Source organism: Carassius carassius, unplaced genomic scaffold (genome assembly GCF_963082965.1).
Source record: "Carassius carassius unplaced genomic scaffold, fCarCar2.1 SCAFFOLD_62, whole genome shotgun sequence".
Classification (NCBI taxonomy): Eukaryota; Metazoa; Chordata; class Actinopteri; order Cypriniformes; family Cyprinidae; genus Carassius; species Carassius carassius.
In genome coordinates, this window is record NW_026775179.1 from 104,148 (window position 1) to 125,330 (window position 21,183).

At 37.7% G+C, this 21,183-nt stretch overlaps 2 protein-coding genes across 2 annotated transcripts in view; one reads left to right on the forward strand and one right to left on the reverse strand.

Moving 5' to 3' along the window:
- Positions 1-21,183, reverse strand: part of LOC132137517 (SEC14-like protein 1) — a 96,920-nt gene that overhangs the window by 50,235 nt on the left and 25,502 nt on the right. The window contains exons 3-5 of the mRNA XM_059547549.1: positions 5,198-5,347; positions 4,914-5,045; positions 3,468-3,596 (exon numbers count right to left, since the gene is read on the reverse strand). Of these exons, the coding sequence (XP_059403532.1) occupies positions 3,468-3,596; positions 4,914-5,045; positions 5,198-5,347 (411 nt within the window). The remainder of the gene's footprint in view (positions 1-3,467; positions 3,597-4,913; positions 5,046-5,197; positions 5,348-21,183) is intronic.
- LOC132137519 (uncharacterized) lies at positions 14,269-17,936 on the forward strand. The gene is made up of 4 exons (XM_059547552.1): positions 14,269-14,361; positions 16,734-16,926; positions 17,247-17,802; positions 17,912-17,936. Exons 1-4 carry the CDS (start codon positions 14,269-14,271, stop codon positions 17,934-17,936), a joined length of 867 nt encoding a protein of 288 aa, XP_059403535.1.

The following is a 21,183-nucleotide window of genomic DNA, read 5'->3' on the forward strand; positions in this document are numbered from 1 at the left end:
ATGCACCACAGAACATGTCCATTCTTTTTTCCATTAGTTTCCAACAGTTAAACGAAAATAAAGTCCAGTCAAATGAAAAGTTAGAACAGTCTCTTACAGAGCATCGTGGAGAAAAAGAATAGCATCCAGAGTGGAAGGTTTTAACCCACTCCTCTCTTCCATCACTCTTCCCGCTGCGCTGAAGACACGTTCGCTGCTGCTGCTGGCGGGACACTAAACACAGAGCGAGCCAGTCTTGACAGTTGCGGTAGCAGGGTCTCCTGCTGTTTCCACCATAGCAGCACATCTCGTCCATCACCTTCCATGTTGTGATTGAGGCGCATGTATTGCTGTACTTCATCGTCGTCATCCTCGTCCTGCTCCACAATGTTTTCAAACTCGGCCAGCGCTCTCTTCTTTCCTGCGTGGCCCGCAACAACAGGTGCAGACACAGAAATGCTCGCCGCTGCATGAATCATCATTTTATAATTATTAGTTGGCCAACTAGGCTATGATTAATACATTAATTTAGAGGCCTATAATAGCTACTACTACAATAAGTGGATATGAGTGTAGTGTAATCGTGGGTCACGCTGACGGAAAAGCGTGCATGCGTGAGACTGTCATGTCAGTATGTCAGTATAATTATAACGGGTTGAATTATCAGATTATGAAAGTTATGAGGTTATGAAATGTCTATGTTTGTTTTTCTATCCTCTACGTCAACTTCTCTCTTTTTTTTTTTTTAATAATGTCTAAAAATATAAATAGAAGGATAACCCAAAAAAGGCCCGAGGCCCGGCCCACATGTGAGCTATAACGTGAAAATTGGCCCGAAGCCCGGCCCTAGGGGCATAAATAAGTCGGGGCCTGTCGGGCTCGGGCTGAAATGCAGGGCTTTACATTCCACACCGCATCTAGTTAAAAACAGCTTTTCAGAATGACGCAAGCACACCAGGTCATGTGACAAAGTCAATCAGCTTCCTTCAGGGTGAAACACTGCAGAGCTTTTTTTTACTTTTCTTTGAAAATAAATCTTGTAGCAGAGTTACAGCAAGGGTTTTTCGGTGGTGGAAATCCATTACTGAAATTTCCTTGATGTAGCGGAGATCGCAGCTGATAGATGCTTATCAATGACAGACGTCTCAGGAGCGACCCTGCCCGAGCACTTTGGAAAGGAGAAAGCCACGTTCGCGTGTGTGTGCGTGAACTCACTGGGCGTTGACACACGCAACCACACGCCTACAGACATATTTAGCTGAGCAAGCCAAATGAAGCGAGCGAAAAGTAGGCCCATTTCGAGAGAAAGGGCAACGAAGTTACTTGCAAAATAAGCAACGTGGTATTAAAATAAAGCAGTATTGCAAGTACAATGCTGTGTCACTTGAGACGCAAACATCCACAAGCTAATGAAAGGCGCATCCCAAAGCTGGTCACTCTAGCGAGATGTTATCTCTTTATTCCCGGGACATCTGTGCCATCTGAGAGGGTGTTTTCTACCACGGGCTGTCCACAAGCTGCGCTCCAGACTAACCCCACATCATGACTTGTTACATTTCTTAAATAAAAATGTACAAAAACTATCGCAGCCGAAAAAATTATCGAGGCTAATTTTTTAAAAATTGTGCGATTAATTGATTTATCGACTAATCCCAACAGGCCTACGTGTGTGGCATTTTTTTTTTTCAGCGATCCGTGCCATCCCTAGTGCCTACGCACCTTCGGTGCTTGGCCCCTAACAATAACGCCAACGAAAACAATAGGTGCCTACGCACATTCGCTGCTTGGCCCCTAATAATAATAATAACAATAAATTTTTTGGGGTGTTTTTGAGTAGAAAATCTGAATATTATAAGGATTTCTGAAGGATCGTGTGACTGGAGTAATGATGCTAAAAATTCTGCTTTGAAAGTCAGCTTTGATTGTTCCTAATAAACTTTTAACCTTGAGTTTTTTTTTTACCACACTTAAATATTTTTTTATTTGATATAAAAATGAAAATGAAATCAGTCATTTCTATTTGAAAAATGAGACTCATGCAAAAAAATGTATGACTACCGTATCGGACTATAAGTCGCACCTGAGTATAAGTCGCATCAGTCCAAAAATAGAACCAAGAACCAAGAGAAAACATTACCATCTCCAGCCACGAGAGGGAGCTCTATGTTTTCAGTTGTAGGCTACAGGAGCACTGAGCAGCATAGAGCTCCCTCTCGCGGCAGTTTTTTTTATTACCAAGATGCAGTTTCTGAGTTTTTTTATTACCAAGATGCAGTTTCTGGAGTAATGATGCTAAAAATTCTGCTTTGAAAGTCAGCTTTGATTGTTCCTAATAAACTTTTAACTATTTAACTATTTTAATAAACTTTTAATATAAGTCGACTATAAGAACCAAGAGAAAACATTACCGTCTCCAGCCGCGAGAGGGAGCTCTATGTTTTCAGTTGTAGGCTACAGGAGCACTGAGCAGCATAGAGCTCCCTCTCGCGGCAGTTTTTTTATTACCAAGATGCAGTTTCTGAGCGTGAGTTATTCCATAACGGACACAAACAGTTCTGTCGCTGAAGAACTGAAACAAAAACAAAGGAATTATGATTCTTAGAATTTAGATCTTTATAATGATATATAGTTTGTCAAAATTAAATTTGTCCCGTTTCACTTAATCTATTCATAAACACTGACATGTGTAAGTTGAGGGGCGTTGAGGATGCCCGCGTCGGGGTGCTGGCTAACAGGTTTACTGCACTTGCAAGTGGAGCTCAAATTATTTTGTGGGATAATTAAATATATTCTAAATAAACTACAAAATGAATATATATACATTTATTTTGTCCTCACATTCTTTCTTCCAACTCTTCCCTCTCAGTCACACACCTGACTGAAAGGCTCATTATGCAGCTCATTATGTGGGCCTTTGTCTTTTAGGGTGTAAATCACAATATTCATGATAGTTGATGCCCAGTCACATATGGCCTTTCAAAACAAAAAGTGTCTTAGAAAATTTATATTAATCTATTGTTTTCTGTGAGTGAGTAAACAAGATGATTTTCACATCATTTTGAAGCAAAACTTCTAGACTACAAGCTCCAGGTTTGTCAGTCTTGTGAACAAATGTTCTGTATGTGTTTTATGACCTTATTTCAGTGACTTCAACATTTTTGTTTTTCACTAACCATGCATAAACGTTGTTTTCTCAAAAACAAAATAATGTACATACATGCTATTTGCATATTATTGTAGTCCTAGTTTGTGCTGAATACAGTGTTTTTAGACTTTAGCCATGTATATGTTTAGAAGCAACTGAAAAAAGTACAAAAGTCAGGGCATGTCAAAACTTCTCCAGGCCCCCAAAACCCCCTAGACCTCAGAGGGTTAAGCCTCAGATTTACAGGTACAGGCAGGGTTTAGCAACTTATCATCTACGGCTAACTGAAAAATAACCCAACATGTGTATATGGTTTTAGAAGAACATCAGTGTGGCTACACACCTTTTTGATGCTGCTGGCATACTGCTTCATGGCGATCTTCTCCACTGTGCTCTCAAAACCAAAGAAAGATTTGATGTCCAGACTGGCAGATTGTTCAAAACATGTCCATTCTTCATTTTCTGGGTGAACCTACATTGGACAACAGGACACACTTTGTTAAACTCCCAATAAAATAGTATAAAAATAATGAAAGTGAAAGGGACGTTCAGCCAAGTATGGTGACCCATACTCAGAATTCGTGCTCTGCATTTAACCCATCCTAAGTGCACACACACAGAGCAGTGAACACACACACACACTCTGAACCCACACCCGGAGCAGTGGGCAGCCATTTATGCTGCGGCGCCCGGGGAGCAGTTGGGGGTTCGATGCCTTGCTCAAGGGCACCTAAGTCATGGTATTGAGGGTGGAGAGAGCACTGTACATGCACTCCCCCCACCCACAATTCCTGCCGGCCCAAGACTCGAACTCACAACCCTTCGATTGTGAGTCCGACTCTCTAACCATTAGGCCAGGACTTCCCTCCAGTATCAGTTTTAATGTTGTCAGTTTCCAATATTTCTACATCAGTTTAAGTAGTTGAGAGTAGTACAACAACTTATGTTGAAGTAACAGATACTGAATACGCTATTTAAACAACCAGATCAGATCTGAGCAAAAGAACACTGGACATTTAAGTTAAAATTTGAAAATCAAATCAGAATGGTACGAGTTGCATGCTCTGTGAACAAAACAACATGCGTTTCATTAGCCACAGCCACAATAGCATCCTCTATTGGTTTTCTATTGTACCTACTATTAATTATTTTTATCATAAAAAAAAAAAAAAAGCCTTGCTACAGTGTTAGACTAACCGGGACTTGTCACAGCACTAACATAATGTTGCTGTTGGTTGGATTGCGTCAACGGTCATCATTTGCAAGTCACTTTGGATAAAAGTGTCTGCTAAAATGTAAAAAAAAAAAAAAAAAAAGTATTTACAAGGAAATATCAGTACACAGACTCAAGGGCAGGCAAAAACAGCCAATTCAGAGACAAATAAAATGCACTGAAATTATTTAAATGCGAAACCGTTCAATATTATATTGAGAATTGTGGTATACCTAGAGGCCAGACACACATTGTAGCCAAATATCACTCCGCTTCTGAGTGCTTAACCACATTTTTCAGCCATTTACATCATAATACTAACTCATTATGAATAATCAAAAAAAATGATGTGGTGCTGGCTGTAGCTATGTCATAGTTTTTACTGTTCTACTTCAGAGAGTTTGAAAGATTTTTTCTCCTCCTTTCCCTTTTATTTGTTGTCAAAGAAATAAGTTGTATTTACTGATTCATAGTTACCAGTATTATGCTGGTGTTTAATCATATTACACAGCTAAATTTAAGTTGTTAATGACATACTTAACATTAATTCCGAGATGTGAGGGTTATTTTTCTCACCGAGTAACAGCAGATTTCATGAATGATGACTCTGTTGGAGAAGGTTTCATTGTGAGATTCAATATGAAGAGTTCTTTCTCTGTGGTTCAGAGAGTTCTTCTGAATGAAGTAGACATAATCCACGCCTGCAATCTACACAGAAATACAGGATTTAATATTTTATTACAAATCAAAGCTGAAAATTTGATCAAGCTTATTCACATCTTATATCATAAGACATAACACATCACTTAATGTGGAGGGAATAAGGGAAAGCGAAGGGACTTTGGGAGGTTACATTTTACCCGTTTGAGGAGTCGCGGTGCATCCACATCAAGTTTACACCTCCTCTCAATCTTATGAAAAGACTGATCTTCACTGGTCTCCTCACTGATCACATCACTGTCCACAAACATGGGAATCAGATGACAGGTGGGAAACCTCCTCTCATATGCCTGAGGAAGAGAGAAGAACAGAAGAATTGACTGAAGAACAGACAAGAACTGAAAACCCACCTGCTTTCCTGTATGGGAGAAAATAGATAAGAGTATTTATTTTAAAAAAAATAGCATGAGCATAAAGTCACTGAGCGCCACGTGTTGCACAGAAAGAGAGCAGTGGGGAGTATATTAATCAGGTATTATCACTATTTAGCACACTGTCTCAGAGAAACATGAGCAACAATTCCAGGCATCACGGCGTCATTTGTTTAATGTAGGGGTGCACCGATCCGATATTCAGTAATGGTGTTGACTCCGATACTGCCATTTTCTTTGGGTTATGAGACCCTAACAACCAAAAGGTCTTTTATTTTTTTTACAACTGATTAGAAGAATTCTTTGTTCTGGTCTGGGTATATAAGCGAATTGGCAAAACATTACTGGGCCTTCTGTAGCCGGAATGAGAGATTATAGATTCATAACTAATTGATTGACTTTAGTTAAGTTGTTATGCAGTTGCATTAACTATGGGGGGCTAGACAAAATACTATTGGAGTATAATCATGGTTCTGGCATATTTCATAGTACTAGCCATAACCTCTGGTTATTGTATCACTATATTCAAGTTGTTATATAATTAGATTAATTATAGGGGGCTAGGTAAAACACGATTGGAATAGCATATTTTACAGTGCTAGCCATAACCTCTGATTATTGTTTGACCCTCTGGAGTCTAAGGGTATTTTTGGGGCCTGGAGAAGTTTTGTCATGCCCTGACATTTGTGCTTTTTTCAGTTTCTTATAAATATCTAAACGGGTAAAGTCTAATCTGTCTAATATGTGAGCAGCATGTATGTACATGATTGTGTTTTTGAGAAAAAAAAATGTTATGCGTGGTTAGTCAAAAACTAAAAATGTTAAATCACTTGAATAAGGCAAAAAAAAAAACACATAAAGAACATTTGTTCCCGGGACTTTTGAGAACTGGAGCTTGTCGCCTAGAAATGTTCTGTCTAAATTATGTGAAAATCATCTTGTTTACTCACTCACAGAAAACAATGTATTGATTAAATTTTCGAAGACACTGTTTGTTGGTAAAAGTCATATGCGAGTAGGCGTCAACTATCATGAATATCATTGTGATTTACACCTGAGAAGACAAAGGCCCGCATAATGAGCCTTTAAGTCAGCTTGTGTCACTGAGAGGGAAGAGTTACAAGAAGGAATGTGAGAACAAAATAAATGTATATAATTTTATGTTTGTAGTTTATTTAGAATATATTTAATTATCTCACAACATAATTTTATGTCCACTTGGGGGAGCAGTTAAAAAGTTTATTAGGAACAATCAAAGCTGACTTTCAAACAATTTTTTTGCATTATTATTCCAGTCACACAATCCTTCAGAAATCCTTTTAACAATCTTATTTTCTACAAAAAAACATGTATTTTTATTATTATTATTATTATTATTATTAATGTTGAAAAGAGCTGAGAATATTTTTCAGGTTTTTTAGGGGGGATAAATTGAAAGAACAGCATTGTTTTTACATTTGTTACAGTTATCTTTATTCGTTACATTTATATTATTTACATCAAGCTTTTGAATGGTATAGTATTGTATATTGTTATTGAAACTTCATAATATTTCACTTGATTATACATTTAGTCAGGAATTATAGTTTGGAAAAAGTCTTTGGAAAAAGTCTAACTAGTAAAATGTTTACACGTTATTTGAAAACTAGTACAAGTTTATAAATAAATAAAAAGAGACTTACTCATGTTTATGATCTCTGCTGAATAAAGTGCTTCATTCTTTTTTTTTTCTGAGGAAATCCATTTCTCAAATCCTCAACCACATCATATCTTTTTGGGGTGAATTATATCTTATTCCTCTCATCGCGAAGCAAACAGTAAAATAAAAAGAACTTGAAGATCAGTCTCGCTGCTTTTTCTTCTGTGTGGGCGTATTCAAGCCACGCGCTTCAGTTTGAATCTGAATAGCACGTTCAGCGCGGGGGCGTGGTCACATTAGATATAATGAAGGGAGACGTGAAAAACGGACATTGCGTTGTTTTCATATGGATTACTTTATCACAGAATATTTGTTTTCGGCAGCACTTTAGTTTAAAAGTAGACATGTTAAGCTTTCTATAGATATCTCTCGCATGTCTCTTTGTTAGTATTCACTGAGTTACGGTTCATTTTAATGACTTGTTTGTAAATGAAGATCAGCGCAGACAAAGGCTGCAGACAGCACACCTTGTTTGTTATCTTTATTTTATAAGTGCACAAAGTTTTGTTGTTATGTCCGTATCCAAAAAAAAGTAGACCCTTTACAGATTCGATTGATGTATTGCTCTTATCTGTACAATTAAAACTGAAAGTGTAATTTAAGTTCTTTTCGGGGTTATCAGGAGAAAATGACTAATAGTGCGTATACGCGTTAATCGACTTCAGAGGGTTAAAGGTGAGATATTTTTTCCTATTGAAAGAGCTATCTGACATCATAGCTCACTATCAGCAGTTATTTTATCTATGTTCGTATCATTTCTTACAGATTATTGCTCGGTGTAAGAGATAAATAAAGATCAGATAAAGATAAATTAGCACAGTACCAGAACCAGTGATTGTGTGTGTGAATTAGTCATACTATCGCTATATTATTGTGAAGCTGTGGGTTGTAAATAGCCTAGTTCCTTCAAAAGTAGAAAAATATGCTATAGTAAGTTTTGAGATTCTAAGCTACTTTAGTGATAAATCACAGGACAGCGCTGACAACTAGTTCCTGCGTTCCTCTGTGCCCGCGATCTTCACAACTACTGTTTATATGAGTGTTTGTGCCACAATGCACCTGTGCGAACTAGGGCTGTCAAAATGGCTGAAAAACTTAATTCAAATTTGCAATTAAATATGCAAATTCAAATTATATTCAAATTTAAAATGCATAATTTTAGTTAGGGTGAAGAAAAGCTTTTGGCTTCTTAGGCCACAAGAGGGCGCATTGGGCAAAATATTACTAATGCACGTTTATTCAAAGTATAAGAAAATATGACTGAAAAAAAAGTGCATAATATTTAAAATAATGTTTATAAACCAACTATAATTAAGTAGCTTAAATAACCATAAACAAAACAGCACCATGTGTGCATACATACACTAAGTAGACAGCCTAAAGGCCCTTTTTACCGCCGCGGGTTCCGCCGCCGCGGCGTCTTTAAAGTGCATTTGCAGCTTTTGACCGTTGAGTGGCGCTTTAACCACAAGTTATCAAACAAGCGCATCACAGCACATTTTTTCTCAAATAGATGTCAGTTTTGCCTCGCTGATGTGTTACATTTGACTGCTTCAGTTACGGAAAATGAAAGAAAAAGACTATAGTTAAAATATTTAATATATTTAAAATGTAATATTCACAGATGAAAGTTTGGTACTTATGAAGTTATGTGCATTTATTAGAACGAATTCAAGCAGGATAAATGTCAAGCCTGTGCCTGAACCTGTGATTATATTTTCTCTAAGCTCCATGGTATTAAACCATATTTTAGATTTGATACATTTAAAATGTGTGCAGTATTATTTATATTATATGAATTTTGTGTTCTATTATTCAAAAGAAATTGTGGTTTACTTTGCATCTGAGCATTAAAAGTGGTAGCCTATTTTAGGGGGGTAGGCTACATGGATTAATATGCAATGTCAATATTTTCATATATTATGCCTATATTTTAATTTATATTTTATAATTCCTTTAATAAAACAACATGCATTTTTGTTATTCTTTACCTGTCCTTTATTTTGACAGATAACATTTGTCTGTAAACTGATTAAGAAATTGTTGCACGTTTAAACGTGAAGCGCTGTATAATTTCGTTCACATTAATTATGCCTAATTAGCCTAAAACAAGAAACGAATAAATTAAACCTGCACGATTTAGCTAAATCTTTGAAACTCTAAAGAATGGACAGATTAATAAACCGTCCTCATGATTAAACTCAAGTTCTCTCATTATAATTAACAAATTGCACACGATGTAAAAAGAGCTTCATTAACTGACAACATAAGTGATTTTAAAGGGAGCCTTCTTTACTTGCTTTTAGTGCTGGGCGATAGCATATGGCCTAATAAAAAAAAAAAAATTCCGATTTATGATTTCAATCGATTTTAAAATCAATATTCAAATGACAAAGAAACTTCAAAACAAGTTTTAATATAGTTATAAACTTATAACTGAGACGAGATGATAAAAAACTGTAATGTTATTACCTTAATGCTGGAAAGAAATTTATTTTATTATCATTTTTTATTATATATTATTTTTATTATTATTTATTTTTTGTTTGTGAGGAAAATAACAGTACATTTTTGTCAGTTATTTTATCTAAACAGATCGATTAATTTCTTCAAGATCAAAATCAAATAGCCTACTGATAATGTAGTAGCACTGTAAGATCACATTTGTTTGAAAGCATTATTGCTAAAGTGATTGCGTGTGAATGTGCTTTATCTGTTTAAATCATGCTTTAACCCAAAAATAATCAGTAAAAGAAACAGACAAACTCATATAGCCTCCGCTCATCCTTTTGCGTGGCGGCATGTCTCTGTCAGACTCGCGGAGGAGGGTTGAGCCACTCTGAACTATGGGAGAACTGAGTGATGCGTCGGTGGATGTTAAAAAGAAAACCGATTTTCATTCAAACAAACCGATGTAAATTACAAATTCGAGTTAATTGATAAAATCGATTTACCACCCAGCCCTACTTGCTTTCATATTATTTAATGAAAAAAAAATGCAGCTGCATTTAAATGCAGGTGTGTAAAATATGTGCAAGATTTGCACTGCACGTGTGATGGTAGATGTGCAGCTTTTATTCTTATTTATTTTATCTTCATTACAAATCTTGTTTGATTTCATTTTGGATAATTGCATGTAAAAAATAATTTACGTTGTAATGCAAAATGTGAATTAATATTCATATGCAAGTATTTGTGCAAAAATTATTAATGCGCATTAATGACAGGGCACATTCATATTCAACATTCAACAATCTGTGAATGTTGCATTTCTCTGTCGGAGAGAGAGCCAGCACTGTGAATTTCATCTTGCAGCAGACAAGAAAACATTTGTTTATTAATAAATAATTAAAATTTCTCATTTTTCACAATTATTAGGCTACTTCTGCATGTACTTTGTGGCAAACTTAATGCATGTGCTTGAGTGGGAATATATTAAGATTTGATTATGTAAATTTTATATAAACCTCTTGATTAGTTGAATATAACAAATGAATGACTAGAACTAGAAAAATCTTACGTGGGGAAGCGACCATTTTTTAGTCTATAACCAAAACAACAGTCCTATATAAACCGGTTCAGCAACTTTGAAAGCCTCATACACTGTCCATATGAAAGAGGAAGAGATTCACACCTTTATCTCGACCCCCACAAGCCATACATAACTACCCCCAAAAACCCAACCCCCTCCAGCTGAACAGAATTCGGTCTGTGTTTTGGCTCTGAGGAACGGTGTGTTACTCGGCTGAAACATGCCTGCACTCAGCAGCACTACTCTTTGTATTCATTATATTCTCGCAGCCCATATTATTATTTTCACAAGACCATAATGATAATAACAAATCATCAATTAATAATCATTATTTTACGAAAATCGTAGTTATTTGTGATCGTGGATGTTTGCGGAAGGCTTTAAGACCAAGCGGAATCCTCTGTTCCCGCCTCATAGCGCGCGGGACTCGCGCTCAGTGAGGCAGCTTCACTGTCTGCAGTTTGACTTTACTGAATCAGATTGAGGCGAATACAACTTATTGATCATGAGACCAACATTTAGCAAGCAGGAAAACATTCATTCTACCTGAAGGAAGACGTATTTTATTGAGCTAATGCTGTTAAATAGAGAGAGAGAGAGAGAGAGAGAGAGAGAGAGAGAGAGAGAGAGAGAACCAGTCTAGGGCTATTCTTAAACTTGGAGCTCATTATATTGACGTACAAATCCAAACACCAGAAATGTTATGCATTTCATGAATAATGAAATGTTATTAAAAGTATGCATTTTATTTATTCACATGCAGTATGGTTGTTGGTATTTAGCAGTTAAAACCTATTTTTAAACTTGAATTTAAATACTATTAAACTAACTTTTAAATATCAAGGAGTTTATAAATTAAAAATGGTAAAATGTCACAGTGCATGTTAAATAGCCTAAATGAACTTGTGTTAATAATATAATTAGAACTAACAATATAATTAGATTTTTTTACATGAACAACTCCTGTATAAAATGGGACAGCAACCTTTATATCAAACATTTTAAATCGTCCACAGCTGAGCAACGCGAGAGGTGGATCTGCGCCAGAGCACGTGAAGTGAATGTGATGAACGAAGTCATTTTCAGATGCAATAAAAAAAAAAAAAACCTGGATAGGCCCAGGCTCTGTTCTGAAGTATATTATACTTATAATAATAATAATAATAATTCATTACATTTATATAGCGCTTTTCTAGGCACTCAAAGCGCTTTACATAGTCTGGGGGTATCTCCTCATCCACCACCAGTGTGCAGCATCCACCTGGATGATGCGACGGCAGCCATAGTGCGCCAGAACGCCCACCACACACCAGCTTACTGGTGGAGAGGAGACAGAGTGATGAAGCCAATCAGCAGATATGGGGATTGTTAGGAGGCCATGATGGTCAGAGGCCAATGGGCGAATTTAGCCAGGATGCCGAGGTCACACCTCTACTCTTTTCGAAAGACATCCTGGGATTTTTAATGACCACAGAGAGTCAGGACCTCGGTTTAACGTCTCATCCGAAGGACGGTGCTTATTGACAGTATAGTGTCCCCATCACTACACTGGGGCGCTAGGACCCACACAGACCACAGGGTGAGCACCCCCTGCTGGCCTCACTAGCACCTCTTCCAGCAGCAACCAAGTTTTCTCAGGAGGTCTCCCATCCAGGTACTGACCAGGCTCAGCCCTGCTTAGCTTCAGTGGGAAACCGGTCTTGGGCTCCAGGGTGATATGGCTGCCGCTAACTTATAATTAGTGTTAACCTAGAGTAACAAATTTTAACGAATTAATCGCCTTTTTTCATTTGCTGCATGTTTTCTTTATTTATTTAATTTTAAACACGCTAAAAAATAAATTAAGTTTGTGAGAGAAAAAAAAATATATGAGTCGTGTATAGATTTCATTTTAATGTATTAATCACCTATTTTCGTTTGCTGCATGTTTTTTTTTTTTTTTGATATTATATAATTCATGTATAAATTGCATTTTATTACATTAAGAAATAATAACGGCTGGCCTAATAATATTATCATGTACAAACAGGATATATTTAATTGCCTTCACTTTACAACAAATCCTTTAAATTTTTCAAATATATCAAAACAAAACAAGAATTAAAAATATAGAATTCTAATGGATAAATATAATTGCAATATATAATAATATAGGCTTAGCTATAAACAAACAAAAAACAATAATTTAAAGCTAAGCATAAGGTAAGGTTTGGCTTTCTCATTCTCTCACTCGGGAGAAATCCGTTTCCATATTCGTGATGTTGCCCATTTGAAGCTTAAGTATTATTCGTGAGGTAAAATAGGCTTTGTTGTTCACGTGTGTTTCAGTATAGATGGAAAAAAATCATAATTAACAATATGCGGAGTAAGTGGATCGCTGCTAACATTGAATGTCTGGTGAATGACTGCTGTTTTCAGTGAATATGTGCACGAGACACCAGCACGATCAAACAGCAGAAACAGAAAATACTCAATTTTTGGTCACACATAAGGCCATAAGGCATAATTAAAAAATGTAAATGTTAGTAGTTTGAAAATATCAAGAATAAAAACAGAGTTAATAATAATTATTGCTTAATGCTGGACCGTTCCCATTTCGCTCGGAATATGGAACCTGAAGATTTTTTTAAAACCAAGAATGAACCGAAATGAAAATGAAATGAAAACATTTAAAAAAAATTCCATATACATGGGTCTTTTATTTACTGTTGTTTAATAACAATAGCATGCATATGATCCTGTAAAGGTCTTCTTTTAATTTTTGATGAGTAGACTGTAGCCTAAGACTATCTTATGTTTTAAAATTAACTCACTGTAAATGTTTGAATATTTTTTAAAGACGTTACAATGTTATATCATAATGTTATTGTTGTTTTACTTCTTCCTTTTATCTCATTTTACAATTACATTAATTTCGCAATCCGTCCCTTTGCACCACCTGGCGGTAGTTTCGTGAATGATTTTAACACGCGACTGACAGCTACGGCGGTACACGTGGCGGTGAAGCCCAATTAGGCTGTCTACCTACTGTAGTTTAATTCAAAGGGGTGAAAGCCAATAACACAGAGTACATTTTTCATTTAAACATGAGATGCAGTAAGATGGGGAAAACCCACCATAAAGTCTCAAGATTGGTTTTTAAAAAACTGAACCCACCTTAATTTTACATTGCTTTCTAAACATGCGGCTCTATTGTGTGAGACGCGAGTGCAAGGGTAATAGAAGACGTCCCTATCAAGAAAATGCGTGAAATGTGTGTTCTGTGTGAATGGCTTGGTTTCAGTTTTGACGTAAACAAGATCTTCTCCACATTCTCTTTTTCCGCGATATTTTGATTGAACATCGCAGCAGCGCTGCATCTAGTTGCTTCAACTGTATAGGTTAACAAAAACATTATAATGCAATGACACTTTTATATTGTCATTGCATCTCGTGTGCCACTGATAAAGGCCAAAAGTATAATTTTACCATCCGCATCATGTCCGCATTATATAATTTTCGTCATCAAGTGGGCTCACGGACAGCCGCGCATCCGTCCACGCTGTCTCAAAAAGTGCCTGCACGTGGACAGGGTGCGCAGCTGTCAACAGCGCTTGCACAAGGTGAACGATGACAGAAGTTGTACTGCTCATCGAGCTCATCCGCCTTCTGAAAGCTGTGCGGATGAGGCTGTGTGAGACGGAACAGAACGCGGAATGTGAAGTATACCCGGGCCGGGTCTTAAAGCTGCCTCCTTAACGGACACCTACAATTCGAATGCAACATTTTTACATTCGAATGTGGATTTTTTTATTTTTTTTTATTCCACGAATATTCGAAATTCGATTTTTTTTTTGACAGCCCTAGCGCTAACATGGTAGCTCGATATAATAATACACATCCGATCATCTAATCACTTGAATGTCCAAACCATAAAACAAATACAACTGACAAAGTTTAGTGAAGACGCAAGGCCATCACTATGTGTTGAACTGGCATTCACCTCCGTGTTTTGCTTTTATGCCATTGACTGGACGGGGCAGAGTCATGTGGCTACACACGCGGTAGTATGCTTTTAAGGGGGAAGTATTAGCAGGATTAAAAAACCGAAATAACCAACATGGGAAAATTACGTCGGTTAGAGGTTCTGAATTTCAGTTTCGATTACTTTTCGATTAATCATCCAGCCCTATAATATTAGCACAGAATCAGTTTAGAATCAATCATCAAAAGAAACCGTTCAATTCAGATCCGCTGTGTGTCAGTCTGCTTCACGCTGAATCACACATCCACATTATCATCAGCTCCTCGGTTCTCGAATTGGATGCATCTGACAAAAACCGTTTTTGACTCGAGAACTTGTCAGTCGTTCATTCGTTATCTGGCTCGGCTCGGTGTTCATCTTCAGTTCTCTCTTCACAGAAGTTCAGTCAGTGTACTGTTTGAGTACATTAATAACTCCAGGATATTGGTTTGTTTTAACTCTGAGGGAGTCTCAGCCACATTAAAAAAAGTTAACAGCCAAAGTCATTTGTGGATTAATGCTTATTGGAAACGCGAACCGTTTAAAATGATTCAGTTCGATTTGGTGAACTGGTTCAAGAAGATCCGGTTACATCGAGTGATTTCTTTCGCAAACCGGATATCACTAAAATTCAGTGTTTTGAACTCGCTCACAACAGACCCAGAAGAGAAGACAATGCTGAATAAAGTCATAGTTTTTGCTATTTTTGGACCAAAATGTATCTTCGATGCTTAAAAAAATTCTAGTGTCTAATTTCACATGGAATACTTCGAAGATGTTTTTATTACCTTTCTGGACATGGACAGTATACTAGGGCTGAAACGATTCCTCGAGTAACTCTATTACAAAAAATGATCAAGGCAAATTCCTCTGCCTCGAAGCCTCTTTAAATGTATTTTAAATCTCACGTCAGGTTCTTTCGCAATTATTTTTTTTAATTTGACAACACGTGGGTCCGAAATCGCATACTACAGGGAGTCAGCAGTGTTTTGATTTGAGGGCGCGGGCAAACATAAAGAGAACGTCGTGGCGTGTGTCCATTGCAAGATAGAGCTGGCATACCACAACTAGGGCCCTATGATTTCCGCGATGCAGAAAACGCGGAGGGAATCCAGTCATAAAAACTGAATTTACAGTTTAATGTGGAATGGCACGGAATTTGCCAAATTTTGAATGAATTAATCAAAAATAGGTCATTGCACTTACATCAAATCACGATATGGACTAATACCTGTAAATATTAAGCCGGAACAGTCTATTTAACTATGAATCCTGCATGTTCTGCGTCTCTGTGTTAATGAATGGAGCAGAAGAGCATGTTCATTCATTAAACACACGAAAGCGCGAGTGACGCTCGCAGTAAATTCAGTGTTTGCTGTCTCACTAAATAAGGACGTGAACACATGAACAACATCTCCAGAACTGCTCTGACAGTCACTTCAAAAGCATTTGACCGTTTGATTTGAGTAAAACTAGCGTCACATCACATACACAGAGCTGTAAAGGTACGTCAACCGGTCAAAATAAAAGTCCTGTATTACTATTGTTCAGCAGAATGTACATAGCCTACTACTAAAAAAAAAACTTTTTTTTTAAGGTTTAATCACACAAAATTTCTTCCATGTTTTATTTTTAATAGTAAATCCCCTTTGTTTACCAAAAAGTTAAGTTTGCTTAATTTTCAATAATTAAAAGATAAATAAAATTAATGTTTTATGTGTACTAGAAGTCCCAGCGATGTGTAACCCTCCTTTAGCCAAGTGGATGCTAACTGGCTATTCTTTTGGCTATCATTAGCATCAATTCATGTGTAAATGTGGTCATTACCTGAGCAATCTGCAGGGGGGTTGGGGGTGTGTGTGTGAATGGTTGCTGGTGGCTTGTTTGTATGTGTGGGGGAGGGAGGGCTACTAAAAGCAGAGAACTTGATTGACCATGTCTCACATTGGCATGTAGGGTCTTGCCCAGGTGTAAACAGGTATGAATTAGCACATCTAATTGCATGCAGCTTGCTCTCAAATGAGAGGTAATTCCTTTTGTGCTGAGGTGGATAAAATCTCACTGCACATAGCCCTACTACTTCAGTGCCCTCAAGAATTCTATGGTGTACGAACCTCCTCTCCAAGAAAAGAAAATGCAGAGAAGACTCACCACTCGGCAGGCCTTGGAAATGATCCTGAGTGAAATAAACCCTTGTGACTCAGATGGAGAAGATATAGAACTTCAGCCGGATTCGGACTCAGAGCTGTCTGATCTGTCTTCAGGTTAAGTTTCATTTCATATTATTTCCTATTTCATTTCAAACCAGTAAGTGGAAAACACCAAAAAAGCAGAGTGGAGTGACATAAATATTTACTCTGCCTTTTTTGTATTGTCCACTTTTTTGTTTGTACTACTACAGACATTCACTGCCATCTGAAGTTGTTTCTTTGCTTTAGTTGTATCTTTTTATTTAGGAAGATATTTCAGACATTATTCCGATACAGAGAAGGAGATACTGGAATTATTATTAGTATCTATGCATGCATTTGTGATATTATTTGACTTTTCCATTGCTCACAATTTGAATTTGTTCACACTGCAGATGAGGAGACTGCTCCTCAACCAAAAAAGAGAGCCCGTTTGGGGACTGACCTGACAGAGACAGCGAAAGATGGCACAGTGTGGCGTGAAGAACAGGTGGAGACGCGTCTCCCTTTCACCCCAATCAAAGCGTACGCTGTAGATGGAGAGCCAACGGCTAAGGCCAGGAAAAGTATCTCGAGTCGCCTTCAGAGCTTCCTGTGTTTCATCACTCTTGACATGCTTCATAGCATTCAAGAATGGACTATTCAACATGCACAGGAAACGGAGCATGTTCATTGGTTCATGGCCCTCCCTGAACTAATGGCATTTATTGCAATTGTCATCTTGTGGGGGCTTACCAAGGTTCCATCACTACGTGACTGCTGGTCAGCAAACCTGGGAAACCCACATATCATTGGAACAATGCCGCGAAACCGCTTCCAAGACATCATGCGACACCTACGCTTTGATGACAGGTCCACCCGGAGTGATCGAGCAAAGACTGATAAGTTTGCTGCAATTTCCAGTGTGTGGGGATCATTTGTCACCAATTGCAACACGTCCTACACAGAGATGTATAGTAACGAAGTAGAACTACTTCACTACTTTACTTAAGTACTAAAAAGCGGTATCTGTACTTTACTAGAGTATTATTTTTTTCTCCTACTTCCACTTTTACTTCAGTAAACTTCACGACTGCGCGTGCTGACTGAACTGCTGTGAAGAGAGAGATGAACACCGAGCCGAGCCAGATAATGACTCGTTCACGAGTCAAGAACCGGTTGCATCGGTTTTCGGATCACCAGTAGTTCTTTCTGACAGTTCGATTCAATAAACCAGTTGAAGTTCACCGGTTCTTTTGCGCTCGACGTAATGGCGTCATTGGCGTTGACTGCAAGCCTTCGGTTTACCTGGGCTCAGCTCATAACATTAGCACAGAATCAGTTCAGAATCAATCACCAAAAGAATCAGTTCGGTTCAGATGCTCTGTGTGTCGGTTTGCTTTCACGCTGAATCACACATGCGCAGTATCATCAGCTCCTCGGTTCTCGAATCGGACACGTCTGACAGAAACGGTTCTTGACCACTGATCTATAATATAAGTTATACATATAGATCAGTGTTCTTGACTCGTGAACGAGTCAGTCTGTTGTTCGTTATCTGGCTCGGCGTTCATCTTCAGTTCTCTCTTCACATCAGTTCAGTCAGTGTACTGTTTGAGTAAATGAATTACCTCGGGATATTGGTTTGTTTTAACTCAGAGGGAGTGTCAGCCACATTAAACAAGTTAACAGCTTAAGTCATTTGTGGATTAATGCATATTGGAGACGCGAACCGTTTAAAACGATTCAGTTCGATTTGGTGAACTGTTTCAAAAAGATCCGGTTACATCGAATGATTCGTTCGCGAACCGGATATGACAAACTGCTTTGTTTTGAACTGTCTTACAACAGACACAGAAGAGAAGACAATGCTGAATAAAGTCGTAGTTTTTGCTATTTTTGGACCAAAATGTATTTTCGATGCTTCAAAAAATTCTAACTGACCCTCTGATGTCACATGGACTACTTTGATGATGTTTTTCTTTCTGGACATGGACAGTATACCGTACACACAATTTCAATGGAGGGACTGAGAGCTCTCGGACTAAATCCAAAATGTCTTAAACTGTGTTCCAAAAATAAACGGAGGTCTTACGGGTTTGAAACAACATGAGGGTGAGTTATTAATGACATAATTTTGCAAATTGGGCGAACTAACCCTTTAATCTGTTTTTTTGTTTACAAAAAGTTAGTCAAAGGAATTGTGATTGTCCTTTAGGTTAATCATTTGAAATAGTAAAAGCAATATGTTCAAACTTTTGACTACTTTCTTTAATAACTACATAACACAACACTTGTACTTTTACTTTCAGTACTTGAGTAGTAAATTTTCAAATAGACTACTTGCAATACTTAAGTACAAAAAATGTTGAATACTTTAGTACTTCTACTTAAGTGTGGTGCTTAAAGAGCACTTCAACTTCTACTCAAGTCATTTTTTTGACAGAGCACTTGTACTTTTACTCAAGTCTGGGTCTCTAGTACTTTATACATCTCTGGTCCTACAATCCTGGTCTACATATCACCGTTGATGAACAGCTTTTCCCGTCAAAGACTCGCTGCTGTTTCCTGCAGTATATTGCAACTAAACCTGACAAGTTTGGGATCAAGTTTTGGGTGGCTTGCGACCTAAAATCCAAGTACATTTGTAATGTCCTCCCATATCTTGGCAAGGACCCTAGTCGTCCCAGTGGACAGAGACTGTCTGAAAATGTAGTGATGAGGCTGATGGAACCATTCCTAGACAAGGGCAGAAATGTTACCATGGACAATTTCTTCACATCGCTGTCACTTGGGCATAAACTTCTTAGCCGGAAAACCACCATCCTCGGCACAGTCAACAAGATTCGCCGGGAAATCCCTCAATCCGCTAGACACACAGATCGCAATGAATTCACCACTCAGGTATGTTGCAGGTCTTTTGTGGTTCTATGTTTATGTGTTTCTAATTTTTAGAATCAACACCACCAAGTGTGTCATTGTGTCATTGTGTGTAAAAGTGCTATTAAATAATAATTTATTTATTAGTTGTTTTCAACCACTGCTGCTACGCTGACAGCGTATGCGCCCAAACGGAAGAAGACCGTCTACATTCTTAGCAGTATGCACAGCGTGATTCAGACTGATAATACCACCAAAAGGAAGCCAAACACTGTCACCCTTTACAACACCACAAAGTGCGGCGTGGATGTGATGGACCAGATGGTGCAGGAGTACACTGTCCGCACAGGGACACGGCGCTGGCCAGTTGCCGTGTTCTATAACATGATTGACATGGCAGCACTGAATGCACATGTGCTGTATCAAGCATGCACCGGAAGGCAGGAAAGACGGGTGGACTTCCTGGTGGAGCTTGCAAGAGAGTTGGCTAACTCTCATATGTGTGCGAAGGCGGCAAGAAAAGAACAACTGCTTCGGACAGAACCCTCCACACCTAGCCCTGGAAAAAGAGCCATGTGTTAGGTCAAACACCAATGCAAGAACAATCATGCCACTGTGCGATGTGTTCACTGCTACAGATACACATGTGGTAAATGCAGATGGGAGATACCATGGCAGTGCCAGGATTGTGAGTGATTGCTGGAATGTACTCACTCACTTTTTAATATTATTTGTAAATATGTGTACAAATGGTTGGTTTCTTTATTTTATTTTGTACTGTTTTTATCAATAAATCTCAGCAACAAAGGGAAAAAAAACGTGTGTTGATTTCTCCCTAAGATGGCAAAGTGAAACACAAGTTTCCTTGAAGTGGCTCAGCATGGCCCCACATTGTTTACATAACAAAAGCAACTGTTCACAGCTGATTAAGGATATTAGCCTAAAGCCTTCCAGCCCATCGGCTGTCCTGCGGGTTTTATAGGTAGAAAAGCCAAATGGCTGCTCTCTGGGACTTCTAGTGTTAATGTTTAATGTGCATCTCAGAAAATGCTTTATTTATTTAAATACCCAACTGAATGGCACTTAAATGCACTTAATTCATCTGTCAACTTTGTCATTGTTCACAGTACAAGTACAGACAGAGAAACAATGGGTAATAAATACATTTTTATTTTTGATATATGCATTGCATTCTATGCAATTAAAAAGTACAAATATTTTTTTTATTAAAAAAAAGGAAACTTAGTTGTTCATTTTAAGAGACCCAGGAGTCTTATTTTCTCTTACATAATTAATATTGCACTTTACTTAAGCAAAAACACATTTTATCCGATTACTCGATTAATCGATGGAATTTTTGGTAGAATACTTGATTACTAAAATATTCGATAGCTACAGCCCTACAGTATACTGTACACCAAGTTTCAATGGAGGGACAGAAAGCTCTCGGACTAAATCTAAAATATCTTAAAC